Source organism: Schistocerca cancellata, chromosome 1, assembly GCF_023864275.1.
Source record: "Schistocerca cancellata isolate TAMUIC-IGC-003103 chromosome 1, iqSchCanc2.1, whole genome shotgun sequence".
Lineage (NCBI taxonomy): Eukaryota > Metazoa > Arthropoda > Insecta > Orthoptera > Acrididae > Schistocerca > Schistocerca cancellata.
The window spans coordinates 794623220-794639955 of record NC_064626.1 but is presented as its reverse complement, the minus strand read 5'-3'; the positions used below and the strand labels follow the sequence as shown (position 1 = coordinate 794639955).

The 16736-nt window shown below is 37.8% G+C and overlaps 1 protein-coding gene across 1 annotated transcript in view; it reads right to left on the bottom strand.

Moving 5' to 3' along the window:
* Positions 1 to 16736, bottom strand: part of LOC126104245 (ATP-dependent 6-phosphofructokinase-like) — a 453644-nt gene that overhangs the window by 238456 nt on the left and 198452 nt on the right. Inside the window, exon 7 of the mRNA XM_049912336.1 lies at positions 2634 to 2824. Within this exon, the coding sequence (XP_049768293.1) occupies positions 2634 to 2824 (191 nt within the window). The remainder of the gene's footprint in view (positions 1 to 2633; positions 2825 to 16736) is intronic.

The following is a 16736-nucleotide window of genomic DNA, read 5'->3' as shown; positions in this document are numbered from 1 at the left end:
GACCACTGGCGACAACATCGATGTACTGTGGAGACCTCATGCCCCACGTGTTGAGCAATTCGGCGGTACGTCCACCCGGCCTCCCGCATGCCCACTATACGCCCTCGCTCAAAGTCCGTCAACTGCACATACGGTTCACGTCCATGCTGTCGCGGCATGCTACCAGTGTTAAAGACTGCGATGGAGCTCCGTATGCCACGGCAAACTGGCTGACACTGACGGCGGCGGTGCACAAATGCTGCGCAGCTAGCGCCATTCGACGGCCAACACCGCGGTTCCTGGTGTGTCCGCTGTGCCGTGCGTGTGATCATTGCTTGTACAGCCCTCTCGCAGTGTCCGGAGCAAGTATGGTGGGTCTGACACTGGTGTCAATGTGTTCTGTTTTCCATTTCCAGGAGTGTAGTAAGCAATTTCCTTTGTTGAAGGACTGCATCACTTCAGGATTCTACCAATAAACTGCAATTTAGGGATTGCCTTACCCATTACTTGTGTAATCTGATTGTTCCATTTGAGATCATTTCGAATAGTCACACCCAGATACTTGCGGGCGTTACTGCTTCCAAAGACTGGGCATTTATTTTGTACTCATACATTGATGGGGATTTTCGCTTTGTTATATGCAGTAGGTTACACTTACTAATATTGAGAGATAACTGCCAGTCATTATCATGCATTTATTTTCTGCAAATCCTCATTGATTTGTTCACAACTTTCTTGTGATACTACTTTCCTGTAGACTACAGCATTATCGGCAAACAGTCTAATGCCACTGTCAATACCATCAACCAGATCATTTATGTAAATTGTAAAAATCAACGGACCTATTACACTGCCCTGGGGCACACGTGATGTTGTTTCTGTTGAAGTCCCCCCATTCAGGATGACATACTGCTCTCTATTTCTTAGACAACTTTCTATCCAACCGCATATGTCATCAGATTGACCATACGCACGAACTTTTTGGAGCAAGCGACAGTGCGGAACTGAGTTGAATGCCTTTCAAAAGTTGAGGAATATGGCATCAACCTGGGAGATGGTATCTAGAGCCTGTTGTATATCTTGCACATAGAAGGCTAGCTGTGTCTCGCATGATCACTGTTTCCTAAAACCATGCTGGTTTCTGCAGATGAGCTTCTCAGAGTCTAGAAAGGTCATTATGTCTAAACACAAAATATGTTCCATGATTCTACAACAAATCAATGTCAGTGAAGCTGGCCGCACTGGTCGAGTGGTTCTAGGTGCTTCAGTCCAGAACCGCGCGACTGCTATGGTCACAGGTTCGAATCCTGCCTCGGGCATGGGTGTGTGTGATGTCCTTAGGTTACTTAGGTTTAAATAGTTCTAAGTTCTAGGGGACTGATGACCTCAGATGTTAAGTCCCATAGTTCTCAGAGCCACTGTCAGTGAAACTGGCCAGTAATTATGTGCATCTAAGGATCTTAACTGTTTTGCAATCCCAGATGCACTAAACACTATGTCAGCCATCCTTGCATTTGTTCGATAATTGAAGGGAGGAATGGTGCTGCAGTCCTCTACCGTAAAAGAGTTTTTGAAAGCTAGGTTTAGAATTTCAGCCTTTTGTTTATCATCATCTGTTACATTACCAGTACTGCCAGCAAGAGAAGGTATTGAATTATTTGTAGCATTCATAGATTTAACATACGACCAAAATTTTTTGGGGTTATTTTTAGTATCTGCAGATAAAATATTGCTTTCAAATTTGTTAAAAGAATCTCTCATTGACCTTTTGACAGCTGCTTGCATTTTGCATAATTTCTGTTTGTCAGTGGGGCAGTGACTACGTTTAAAATGACTGTGCAAAATTCTCTGCTTTCTCAGCAACTTCCTAATATGTTGGTTGAACCAAGGTGGCTCCTTTCCCTCCCCTATATTCTTGCTAGGCACATATTTCTCTAGCAATACCTTTAAATTCCACAGTGAATGCTTTGAGCTGACTACGAATATATTCATTAATGACACTTTTATCTGCTTCCACAAACAAGAAAACATCCAAAACTTCCTCAAAAAGATCAGGTCTGTTTGTCACCAAGATCTCTAAGATGTTCTCATCTCAAGTTGGTTCTTTAACCAACTGCTCAAGGTTGTATGTTGAAAGTGCTCCTAGAACAATTTCACACGAGTCTTTGCTTCTGCCCCATACACAAACACACTCTCTCTCTCTCTCTCTCTCTCTCTCTCTTTCTCTCTCTCTCTCTCTCTCTTCCACAAAACACAACTCAGATTCAAGAGTCTGGCCTCGGTAGCCAGAGACAGTGGTCATGTGTGAACAAGTTGTAGTTACGTGAATGTGTGTGTGTGTGTGTGTGTGTGTGTGTGTGTGTGTGTGTGTGTGTGTGTGTGCTTTGTCTAATTCTGATGAAGACCTTTTTTGCCCAAAACTTACCTGTTTTATAGCCTCTTTGTTGTGTCCATCTGTGACTCAACATCTCTGCTATATCGTGAATGGCAATCTATTCTCCCCATAATATTACCATTATCCCATCCTAGATTTTCCACTGTTCAATTATCCTTTCAAGAACATATACTTCCTACACTTGACCAGTTGCTTTTCTTTCTTAAATAATTATCTTTACCTTGCTTGTGGCAGAGGGAAGAACAACAAATTGTCTTACCTGCCTCTCAATCTGACTGCCTCATCCCACTCCTTTTGACCCATAGCAGCTGCCACTCCTCTTGTTCTCTCAACACACTCCATGAGAGGCAGTCGAACAATGCGGTTGCCAGTTATAGAAATTAGTATTCCTTCATTGTCTTCTGATGTTTCCATTAATGCCATAACAGCCTCTGCACCCATACGACACCCCTGTTTTTTTTTTTTTTTTTTTTTTTTTTATTTTATAAAAAAAGAAAGAAAGTAAGTTTCTCACTGTCTTTCACACAGGAATAATTATGTGCACAAGATAACTTCCTAGCTATCCATATCTAAAAATGAAATTAATTATTAAAATAATATATTATACAAATGAGTATAGCATACTTTATGTTAACTTTCAGTGAAAAGTTTACAAAGAAATATCTCAGACAAGTGTCTTATAAAGCACCGTTAACAAGAAGCAGGTTGTGCAAGTCTGCAGGTTATTGTGGCCATTGTCACTGAAGTTAAAATCTTCTAGGTTGTTCAGCCACATCAAATTTCTTCCAAACTATTTGTATTTAGTAGTTTTAGTAAAATCAACCAATGGGTTTTGCTAGCTTTTATTCTATCTGTATGTACATATATAATTTTATAATCTAGTTAACCAGAATAATGTTTCTGTTATAAAAATGTGTTGATACCAATGATAAGATTTTGTACATGATGTAAATATGTAATATTTTATACTGTTCTGTACTTTGACAAGTCCAGTATCATGAATGTGATAATACAGGCGCTAAATAAATAAATAAATAAATTAACATTTTGACTCCTTTACTGGGATACTCTTCAGGATCTTGTCATGCCCACTGTAGATTGAGCAGTCTACTGTGGACTCCACAAGATCCTGAAGATGATATCAGCAGAGGGATCAAAATGTTGATAGCTTAGAAGAAATATGACATGGCTTAACAACCCAGAAGATTTGAACTTCAAGAAGTAGGTTACTTTTCTAATGAATTTGTTGAGTGTGCCTTCTGCTTATTGACATCTGGTAGTACCCTTTTACATACAATTAGGTGAAGTGGTATGTACATGAAACACTACGAGTTTTATCTGGCAACTGTAAGATTTACATGGTGTGCTGAACATTGTATGTTTGACTTCCCACTAAGAAAAAATGTTAGGGTCATTCACCCAGAAAAGCTAGAGAAAAATTTCTGCCCATAACCATTTTGAATAGTCTTCCAGTTGACAGAATGACCAGTCAAGAGAATTATCAAGAATAGGAGTAAAAATATAATATTTCCATTTTCTGACAGCCATGTACTAATCAACCACAATGTTATTGCACTTGGCCTTCTGTGGCCTTTAACAAAAACATTTGTTGATTTTACAGTAAAATAAAATACAGTGGTGACTAACAAAAATGCATTGCAATGTGAATGCTTTCAGGACACTTGTGCATGTACTATTAAGTGGTTCACAATATCATCATGATAAAATCTCATGATAAGTTGACCAAAGCGCCCTCACTCGTAGGTGCAATAATACTGCGTTCACTAATATATTGAGGTGCACCATTCTTAAATAACATCAGCAGATGTAAAATCAAATGCCAATTTTTATGTTCTCAGGGAAGAAGTTTAATTCTCTAAATACATTCCTCAGAATGACTTTGTGATCATTATTGCTGGTTTTAATGACAGTAACTGAAGTAAAACAGATCTTAAGACTAGTATAGTATACAGAGAGTGATTTCATGAAGAAATTACAGACCTCTGCTGCTATGTACAAAATTATGTATGCGTATAACAATCCAGAAATTGGCAGTATCATATATAATATGAACTGAACTGCAATGGAACTAGCAGATATGTTTCAACATCAATGTAATTTATATCAACCATTCTTTACAAATATAAGATTACACAAAAACACAAAATGGAAATATAACTACATAGAAGTTTTGATTCCTCTACTTGGTGCATGCAGAAGAGAACCCAAGTAATAAAAATGGCTACCTGTAACCAGCTGTGAAACCTCCTGTCCACAGAAAGAAGAGAGGTAAAATCTTTATCCAGGTCACTTCTCATTACCAGAGAAAGGTGCCATATGAAACTGCAAGTACACCTCCTACCAACAGAAAAGGCTAATTGGGATCTATATCCCATGCAAAAGTGTTAAGAATAACAGCTCAACCAGTGTCTGAAAGAAAGCAGTACCCACATTTATTTGAAAACAAACTAGCTACTAAACAAGAATCAATTACAACAAGGAAAGCTCCAGAGAGGAACAGTGATTTCTCATTGATGACTGTGAGAGAATCATTTTGCACTCAGTGTGATCGAGAAGCTAGCTGCAGCTGCAAGTACACAATCTTCTTGTGACTAAAACTGTACAAATACAGTAAGCAATATGTCCCTGTAAAAGAATCCCAGTCTACTTGCTTGTGATGACAAAATGCACCGGAATCAATTGCACTGTTACTAGCCACATTAAAAATCATTATTTCAATTACATAATTTAATTTAATAACAGAGTTACTGAAAAATTTGCACTTATGTAATTTAACACATTACAATCAGATGAGCTGCACTGTATTAGTGATTATTCGACTTGATAACCTTCCTGTCCTGATAATGTAACCACTAGCATTCGGAAAAATCAGTACAAGCTGTTGTATGTTTTTTGATCTGATAAAAAATCTTTATAGTTAAGATTACAAATTAAAATGTAGTGAAATTAAGTATATTATGTTTCTGAAAGATGAGTACAATGAAAGCTACAGGACACAATTAAAGATGGTGATATGAAATGATATTCACAAAAGGACTCATCTTGATGATGAACTCAGATTATTAATTAATGCAGATTCAAGTATGTTCCAAGGTAAAGAAAAAAATAAAGGAACTGCCAGAGCAAATTATCTCACAGCTGTGCAAAAACTGTTCACAAATGATCTACAAAGGCTTAGAACACTGATGATGATTTCTTGTGACGAATTTAAAAAAGTGTTATGCAGAGAAAGCCAAACATGTAGCGTTAAATAGCAAACATTGGTTATAAACCAGATCATCCAGTCAAAAAAACTTATGATTACATTACAACAACAATGGAAATTCTTAGATAGAATAACACATGAAATGAAGGAAAGTAAACTACTCATCTACAGATGACTGATGTGTGGTGCATAGAAACATGTAACAGAATTTACACTAGTTTTTGAGCTCTTTTTTTTTTCTCTAGTAGAAGTACATATTCACACATTCAGCCATACAGTTACCCTAATGCACCCCATGTGCCCTTCTTTTAACCCCCCCCCCCCCCACTTTTGGGGGGGGGGGGTTAAAAGAAGGGCATATGGGGCAAGAGGGTAGCAGCATAATGTGAGGAAAGTCTTTTGACAGATGATTCAGAAGCTCAACAAAACAAAAGGACTTCAGACAGTAGAGCACATAAGAGATAGAGAAAGGAAGGAGTCAGAGGAGGGCATAGGCTGAAATGGAGGGGATGAGAGTGGAGGAAGGTGAAGATGAGAAGTAAGATAAGAAGGAAAGAAGGGCAGAGAGGAAAGAGAGAAAGGGAGGGTCGGAAGAGGGGTGAGAAAGGGTAAGGAGAGAGGGGTGAGAGAGGGCAAGGAGGTAGGGATGGAGTGAGAGAGAGAGAGAGAGAGAGAGAGAGAGAGAGAGAGAGAGAGAGAGAGAGAATGTTGACATGAAGATTGGGGGGAGGTAACACAAGGCAGTGGGACACTGGTTAGCTGAGGTTTAGGCCAAGGGGATTGCAAGAGCACAGTATATGTTGGAGAGACAACTCCCATCTGCTTAGTTCAGAGAAATTAATGCTGGTAGAGGGTATCCAAATGGCTTGTGTAGTGAAGCAGCTGTTGAAATCATTTCTGTTGTCGTATCAGAGGAGGAGATGGCACAAGAGATGTGTTTATGGTTGAGATGGATAGGATACTGACTGTCAACTCAGACTCTGGTAAGGTTATTGTTATACTACAACAACTCCTACTTCCCACTGCAGATAGGACATCCATAGGTAGTGAGGTTGTAAGGAAAAGACTTTTTGCCATAAAATGGGTGAAAACTGCCAAAATGGAGATACAGTTGGTGGTTGCTGCACTTGATATGGATAGACATATTTATGGAGGCATCGGAGACGTGGAGATCAACATTTAGGAAGGTAGCTTGTTGAGTTGAGAAATACTGGGTAAGACAGACTTGGCAGAAGGTGTTAAGATTATGGAGAAAATGACAAAGGTTGCCCTGTGATGAGTTCAGATCACGAAAATGTCATCTACAAGCTGAACCAGACAAAAGTTCCTTATCCTATTTCCCTCCCTCTCTTCTCCCTCTTGCACCCCTCTTTTCTATCTTCCCTCCCCATTCCTCTCCTCATCTACACACTCCTCTGTTCTTCTCATCTCTTGTCCCCCCTCCTTTCTTTGCCCTTTGCCTTATATGCTCTACTCTCTTCTGAACTCCTTTCACCTTGTTGTACAGCCACTAAGGCATCTGTCGAAAGACCTGCCTCACACTATTTATTTTTATTTTTGCCTAATTACCATTAATATGCATGAGTATAATCTGCATTTCCATAAAAGAGAAAGCTGGCCCTCAGTCTTAAGGAATATAGCACCAGGTCTAATTTTGTGCTTAGTTTCGTGTATGTAATTAATTTACTAATTTATTTTGACCATTCCTGCTCATTATCTTTTGCTGCAAATCGTTATAGGGTTAAATCAGCAATTGTTTCGAGACTCAGATTCTGTTGTTGACTTATAAATAAATATTAAATCTGTACTGATTATAAACATTTGGTATAAGGATTCCTAAAGTACTTACTTGGGTCTACTCAAAAACATATTAGCAAAGCAAGGCCTTAATTAATTCCAAAATAATTACCAGGTTTGTCAAAAGTATTGTTTATATAATTAAATCCGTTCATTTCATTGTTTAAACAAATAATTCAGCCTAACCTTTGTGGTAGAAGTAACTGTTAAAAAGGAGGAATTTTTTGATGTATTCAGATGATTGAATGAGTTATGTTTTAATTATAATTTCTGTAACTTAAACATCAAGCAAAGTGTAGTGTCAATGCCTATTATTGTTTAGATTAGATTAGATTAGATTTACTTTCATTCCAATTGATCCATAGTGAGGAGGTCCTCCTGGATGTGGGACATGTCAGAAAAACAACAATACATGACAAATATTTACAACTAAAACAAATAAGCTAATGTACCATTCCACAGGTCCCAAGTGGAATGATCGTCATTTTTTAATGAACACTAAGAGTCATTTTACAAATACTAATGCACTGAATTTAAAATAAAAAAGTTTTTTGTTTATTTATAAGGTAATAAACATGTAATACAACTACTGTAATACTTATTCACAATGAACACATTACTGCACTGAAATGGTGCAGAAGTTAGATTATACTTACACACACATACACACACACACACACACACACACACACACAGACACACAAATTTTCAGTGAACACATTACTGCACTGAAATTGTGCAGAAGTTATGTTGTACTTATATACGAATCAGTTGGTTTTACTAAGAAATTCATCAATGGAGTAGAAGGAGTTGGCCACCAATAAATCCTTTAGGCTTCTCTTAAACTGAATTTCATTGGTTGTTAAGCTTTTTATGGCTGCTGGCAAGTTATTGAAAATGTGTGTTCCTGAATAATGCACACCTTTTTGTACAAGACTAAGTGACTTTAAATTCTTGTGAAGATTATTCTTATTTCTAGTACTGATTCCATGAATTGAGCTGTTGGTTTGAAAAAGTGATATATTTTTAATGACAAATTTCATTAAGGAATAAATGTATTGGGAAGCTGTAGTTAGTATCCCTAGTTCCCTAAACAGGCTTCTGCAGGATGTTCTTGAGTTCACACCACATATAATTCTTACTGCACGTTTTTGTGCCCGGAAAACTTTAGCTTGGCTTGATGAATTACCCCAAAAAATAATCCCATATGACATTATGGAATGAAAGTAAGCATAGTATGCCAGCTTTTTCATTTTTATATCCCCTACGTCTGACAAAATTCGCATTGCAAACAGAGATTTGTTAAGACGCTTCAGCAGTTCTGTGGTGTGCTCCTCCCAATTGAATTTATTATCAAGCTGTAATCCCAAGAATTTAACACTGTCCACTTCTTCTATCTTCTTGTCATCATATGTTAGACATATACTCTTGGGACACCCCTTACAAGTTCTGAACTGCATGTAGTGTGTTTTTTCAAAGTTTAGTGACAAAGAATTGGCTAGGAACCAATGATTAATGTCCACAAATATTTTATTGGCTGATCTTTCTAGGACTACACTTGATTTGCTATTTATTGCAATGTTTGTATCATCGGCAAACAAAACAAACTTGGCATCTGGTAATGTTACTGATGAAAGGTCATTGATATACACAAGAAAAAGTAAGGGCCCCAAAATGGAACCTTGTGGGACCCCACATGTAATTAGTTCCCAGTTGGATGATGCCTGATAGCTTGATACATGTCTCTTTCCTAATAACACCCTTTGTTTCCTGCCAGAGATATAAGATTTGAACCATTTTGCAGCATTTCCTGTTACACTATAATATTCTAGTTTACTTAAAAGGATATTGTGATTTACACAGTCAAATGCCTTTGATAGATCACAAAATATACCAGTTGCCTGCAATTTTTTGTCTAATGAATTAAGCACATTTTCACTGTAAGTGAAGATAGCCTTCTCAATATCAGAACCTTTTAGAAATCCAAACTGTGACTTTGACAGTATGTTATTTGAGATAAGATGGTTATAAAGACGACTGTACATTACTTTTTCGAAAATTTTTGAGAATGCTGGTAACAGTGAAATTGGATGGAAATTTGATGCTATTTCTTTATCTCCCTTCTTAAACAGTGGCTTAACTTCAGCATATTTCAGCCATTCAGGAAATATTCCACTGATAAACGACTGGTTACACAGATAGCTTAGTATGTTACTTAGCTCAGAATCACATTCTTTAATTAACTTTGTTGATATTTCATCATACCCACTAGATGTTTTTGATTTTAAAGATTTTATGATGGACATTATTTCTGTTGGGGTAGTGAGGGTCAAATTCATATTATGGAAATTACTTGAAATGTCTGGTCTAAGGTAATCCATAGCAGCATCTACCTAACCTGACAACCCCATCTTTTCAGTAACAGTTATAAAATGTTTGTTAAAAAGTTCTGCAACACTATACACATCTGCCACCAATGTATCATTTACTCTTAATGCTATTTGTTCCTCTTCATGTCTGGTTCTACCGGTCTCCTCCTTCACTATATCCCATATTGTCTTTATTTTGTTATCTGATATGACTATCTTTTCCTTGTAATATATTTGCTTTGACATCCGTATTACAGTCTTTAATATTTTGCAGTATTTCTTATAATGTGCTATAGCATCAACATTGGAAATGTTTCGGATTGACAGATACAGTTTTCTTTTTGTTTTACAAGATACCCCTATTCCTCGAGTAATCCATGGCTTCTTTGTAGATTTTCCTCTAACCTTGGTAAGTTTTGGGGGAAAGCAGTGTTCAAATAAGGTAAGCACTTTATTAGCAAAAATGTTATATTTTTCATTCATGCCATGAGCACTGTAAACATCAGTCCAGTGAATGTCTCTGAGGAGTGTCCTAAAATAATCAATTTTTGGCTTACTGATTACCCTCTTGAGCTCAGATTTAACAGATTTTATATCCTGTTCAGTATTAACATTTAACAGAAGGAACTGCATGTCATGGTCTGAGAGGCCATTGGCTATTGGTTTTGTAATATAATTTTGTTCATTGGACTTTTCTATAAAGATATTATCAATGGCTGTTTGTGAGCAAGTGGCTATCCTAGTGGGGAACTTTACTGTGGGAATTAAGTTGAATGATAGTGTTACTAACTCAAATAAGTTCTTATTCGGAGAGCCTTTAAGGAAATCTACATTGAAATCACCAGCAACCACAATTTCTTTGTTTTTGGTTGTTAAATGGGCCAGTACAGCTTCAAGGTGGTTTACAAACAGATTAAAGTTACCTGCAGGTGCTCGATATACACTTAATATTATGAAAGATTTTTTGTGAAAATCTAATTCTGTTGCACATGCTTCCATATGCTGTTCTAGGCAAAATTTATGAATGTCTATGTTCTTAAATTTATGACAGTTCCTGATGAATGTGGCAACTCCTCCTTTCTCCATTTCTGATCTACAAAAGTGAGATGCTAACCTAAACCCTGTAACACTTAAAAGTTCTATACCAGTGGTCACATGATGTTCAGAGAGGCAGATTATGTCAGCTGGGTTTGAAGATAGTTAATTCATTAATTTTATTTCTCAGTCCTCGAATATTTTGATGCAATAAAGATAGCTTACATTTCACACTGACTGAGTTAAAATTGGGTGGAGTTAAAATATCTGCTGACAGTTGAAAATTCTTAACCAATGGCTGTTTATGCTGATGTAATAAGCTGGAATTATGTTTTTTGATTTCTTTCTCAAACTGAAGGTTTGTCTCAGTTCTAACCTCTCTTAAAATTTGCTTTCTTTCTGTCCTCCCTACCCTAAAAAAGGGTCTTTTCTGAATCCTATAACCACTGGTATTTTACCACTCATGACAGTGCCTCCCCCCTTTAACTTTCCTGCTATTTCCCCAGCCAATTTACCCTTCCCCTTCCTGTTGAAGTGAAGGCCATGCCTAGTATAATCCCACCTACTGAGAGAATCAACATGAACCACACCAATGTGTGACCCCGCACCCGACATGAGCAGCCGTTCCAGCTCCAAATTAACTCTCTTGACAGAAGAGTTCAAATGAGGTCGGTCATGGCGCCCAAGAACAGATACAAACTCAACACTAGTATGCTTCGATGCTGATGCAATCTTCGCCAGGTCACACTCTATACTGTACCCAGGATCTCTGTCAATACTGTTACCTGCCCCACCCACTATAACCACAGTGTCTTCCTTAGTGAAATCTTTGCAAAGTGATCCTAAATCCTCTGTCACCTGCTCCAGACCAGCACTAGGTTTAAAAAAATTGGTGACCTGGTATTCTGATCCTAGTTCATCCTGCAAGAGTTGGCCAACACCTCTTCCATGGGAACTACCTAACAACAACACTTTCTTTCTCTTTTCTGATTTCCCTACATTCTTACTTTTCAATTTGCTGCTGAAAGTTTGTTGTGCCCTGTCTACACCTGCAACTGCTTGAGGCTCACCAGCTTCTAACTGAAGCAACAGGTCAAATCTATTTTCCACATTCACCATAAAGCTGTCAGACAAAGTTCTAGGCCTGTTCCTCCTGTTGCCTGTTGCCACTTCCCACCTTTCTTTACCCTTCTCCCTCCTTAACCTGTCAAGATCTCCCCTGGCCTTGTCTAACTCAGCCTGAAGGGCGGCAATTTTCCCCTCCTGTTCTAGTATCTTCCTATCTCTACTACAAATCCTACAAAACCACTGATGAGTCTCATTTACTTCCCCTATTCCCACGCCACTACAGTCACCCACATGGAAAAAACTACAGCACCCATCACACCAAAGCCCCGACCTAACAATTCTACGGCAAGTCAAGCACTTTTCACTCATGATAAACGTAATAGTTGATTAAGAATAAGTCAGTTAAATTACAGATAAACACGAAAATATGGTTACACAAATTTGGCCTATATGCAACTGTGTGTAAACAAAAACAAAAGTGCAAAGTTTCTGAAACAACAAGTTAAACTTTACGCTACTTTCCGGAAATGCTAGTTAAATAATGAAGAGGTAAGCTAAGTTAAATTGCAGGAGAGAGCAAGGAACAACTAAACGAAATTCTATAGATTTGCTGCAGCAGAACGTAAACAAAAAATACGACTGTACGGTCTTTCCGGTTTTTCTGCTATATTACGTAAAGAAAAATGAAACCTTTAATGGTACACTTAAACGGCACACTAATACACTTATTTACCACGTAATCAGTACTAATCTATATGTTTTATAATCTAAAATAACTTATCTTTACGAGAACACCAAAACTCGCGCTAGTCGCCTGGCTGCAGGGCTGTGAAGGTATATAAAGGCCCAATTTTTGGTCCCGTCACAGTCAGTCAGTCCAAGGCCAATTTTCAGACGTGAAACATGTATTGGTTAGATTAAGAACAATGCGTCAACTTAACAGTGGAATAAGTGTAACACAAGTAGGCCAGATTTTGGAACAATTAATGACAATGTCTATTTAATTTATTTGAAAAATAGTGTCACACATACTGTATTATTCTGCAAGAACTGTGAACTGTGTGGTTAGGTTTTTACTGCTCATAGATGTTCAACAGCAAACTATTGTATCAGTATGCTGACATTGCCTGCAACCTATTAATGAGACTTATCAACATTTACCAATAGTGAACTGGCCATATAATTGTGCAATTTTGAGAGAAGAGGGTTGTGGACAGTGAAAGTAAAGAACTGTGAAACACAATTGTGCAACTGTTGGCTACATGATTTACAGTAGTCAGCCAGAATAACAATGCTGAACATCGACACTGAGGACTATCAATGAAAAAATAAAGCAGGTGAGCGTCACATATGGTGCCCTTTCAAGTGTATTGTATTTGGACACAATAAACACGGACTTGCAAACTTTGAACAGTGAACAGTGAACAGAGCTGTATGAACAGAGTGACCGAATTTAAGGAACATGTGGCATCAGTATTATTGAGAACAATGAACAGTCTAATTGACAGTGAAAATAATTACAGTATTCTAAAAGTCTGATTGTGCATGAACATGTAATGCAATAGGGACAATCAACAATGCAGCACAACAACAAAATATCATTGGTCGAGGTTATGGAAGCAGCCATTACAAATTTGGATGCAGCAGCCAATCTGGAATCAAGCTCCTTGGAGTAGCCACTGTGGAGGACAGCTGCAGCAGCCAACTGGGAATCAAGCTCTTCCGGGCAGCCATTATGAAGAGAAGCTGCAGCAGCCAATCAGCATGCCAGCTGGCCTCAACCCACCTGACATAAACAACCAGGTTTTGGATGAGTGGGAGTAACCACAGCAGCAGCAGGAAACAAGTGAATAAAAATGAGGTAATTCATAGCAGAAGCCATTTCATATTTACTGATACATAGTGAGTGGCCTTAACGAACAAGACAGTTTGATGGGGGAAAATGGACAACAGGGGAGTGATGTGACTGATAGCAAAGCTGTAGAGATGAAGTTCTTAAATGAACATAAAGACTCAGTGGGGACCGATCCAGCAAATGATAGTGGTTATAAATCAGACATGAATGTAACTTCGGATGATGGGGACAAAAGTCATATCGTAGATGAGATAATAAAAGCATCTTCTACACTGGTGATGTGAGCAAAATGGACGAACACAGTACTGAAGTGGGTGAAATCATATAGGCTAAGAAGGAAGAAACTAGTAGTGAAAGTAAGCAAAGGGAAAAGTTTATGGCAGACGAAATATTGGAAGTGATGTCAAGGCAAATTATGAGGAGTTTGAGTAGTATGAGTATGAAAGAAGACATTTGTAGGGTGGAAAATAGTATGAAAAAGACATTAATAGTATGAAAAAAGACACTAGTAGGAAGTAAAATATAACCAATAGCATTAAAACTGACATGGCTAGCTTTAAAGGATGAAGTGAAGAAAGAAATTAAAAAGGAATTAAGGTAGTCAGCTCTAATCTTTCAGAATAAAATAAGAAAGTTGAGATGGTACTGAAAGACTGTGATGAAAAGATACAGAAAGTAGTACAGAACACTAATGAGTAATTAACTTTAATGAGTAGTAAATGTGTAGAAGAGAGAAAGAAACTCTGTGATGACATAGTAGGAGGGTGGAGGTTTCTGAGAAACAGTGTAAAGATGAAGTCAAAGCAGGCAGGAAATTTTGTGCTTAAAATAGGGCTTAACTTGAGAAGCAAATGATCAGGTTAAAATGATTTAGAAATGGAGGTAGAAACCAAGTATGCAGCAGTGGCAAAGCAAAAACTGGTAAAAGTAAATAAAGACCTAGATTCAAAATTGGCTGAAATGGAGAAAAAGATGGAAGGATTACAAAATCTAAAGCATAGTAAAGTATAGTGTCCCAAACAGTCCTTCATTTGTTAGTTATAAGAAATTTAATAATTTTGGAGAAGTGCATCCACTGAATTTCATTAGAGAATTTAATGATTTGCATGAAACATGGAATGACAAAGAGAAAATGTCATTTGCGAGAGATTTTTTGAAAGGGGATGTTTATGGAAGGGCAGCTCAGGTAGCTGATAGTTGTACTTAGTGGCATAGCTTCAAGAAAGCATTTTTAGATGAAGTATCCTGCTGCACAGAATCACATTCAAGTTGAAGATGGAATGTTTCTGATTCACTTATAAACTATAGATAGGATAGGATAAGAGTTTGACTGCCTCAATAAACACGAAAAATGAGACAGACAGCTAGGGTAAGCATTATCACCACACAATTGAATCCAACACATAATGTTGAACCCCATACTGCCGTATCTAGTTTGAATGGTTTGATCCAGAACTACCATCTTCTCATCCACTTCTGTTGCTCTCATCCATTTCTATTCCTCCAAAGAGGAGAAGCAGAGAATTGTGAGTGAATTTTGGGGAGGGGAGAGATTTGACTATAGGAACAGTACTGTGAAAGGTTTCTGTCAGTTTTAGATAAGCAAACTGAAATATTTGGACTAAGAGCTAGGTAGTGAATCAATAATTATGGGTGTAGAAACTAAGTTGGCTCAGAAAGTTAGAGAACTGCTTGAACCTGCCCAAAGGGGTGATATTAGAAGGGTGTAAGTATGACCCCAACAACTACAGACCAGTTTCACTGATATCAGGTTTCTCAAAAATCCTAGAAATGCTTATGTATACCAGATTAGTTAACTATTTGGACAAACATAACTTTCTCATACCCTCACAACATGGTTTCAGAAAGGGTAAATCTACAGAATCAGCAATTATCAGTCCAACAGAATACATTTTACAGTCCTTAGATGAGAAAAAGGTTGTCTCTGCAATGTTTTTGGATCTTTCAAAGGCATTTGACACCATTGACCATGAAATGCTGATACAAAAATTAAGCAACTATGGCATTCGGGGGCAACCAGGTGAATGGATAAAATCATACTTGTGCAACCGCAAGCAGTATGTATCATTAGGAAACTCATACCAATCGGAAACCAAATTCATCAAATACGGAGTGCCGCAGGGTTCGGTAATGGGGCCATTGTTATTTAATGTATTTGTCAATGATTTAGACATTGAGGAGGAAGAAAAGAAAATATTGTATGCTGATGACATGACAATACTAAATAGTGACCAAAATACGGAACAGCTTGAGAGAAGAGCATACATATCTGCAAATGTCACAGCTCAATGGCTGTTGGAAAATGAACTGGTTATAAATCTAAAAAAGACTATGTATACAGTGTTTAAAAACAAGGAAAAGGCTGTAGACATGGATTTAGAGGTTGATGGAACATGGCTGGAAGAAATAGAATCTGCTAGATTCTTAGGTATTCTTGTGGATAATGAACTGAAATGGAAAAAAAAATATTAATAATGTCTGTAAGAAACTGAGCTCTGTCATATTCTTAATGATGCAGCTATCACAGTATTCAGACAAGAACCTTCTGTGTACAGTGTATCATGGACATTTCGAACCATACTTACAGTATGAAGTGACTGTGTAGGGAAACTCAAACAAACAAGAGACAAAACGAGTGTTCACACTACAAAAAAAAGCAATTAGGACCATTTTAAGAAGAAAGACCTCTGAAACGTGCAGAAACAGTTTCAAGAATTTAGGTATCTTAACTTTTTCATCCCCTCCCCCATGAACCATGGACCGTGCTGTTGGTGGGGAGGCTTGCGTGCCTCAGCGATACAGATAGCCGTACCGTAGGTACAACCACAACGGAGGGGTATCTGTTGAGAGGCCAGACAAACGTGTGGTTCCTGAAGAGGGGCAGCAGCCTTTTCAGTTGTTGTAACAATAACCAAAACGGCCTTGTTGTGCTGGTACTGCGAACAGCTGAAAGCAAGGGGAAACTACGGCCTTAATTTTTCCCGAGGGCAT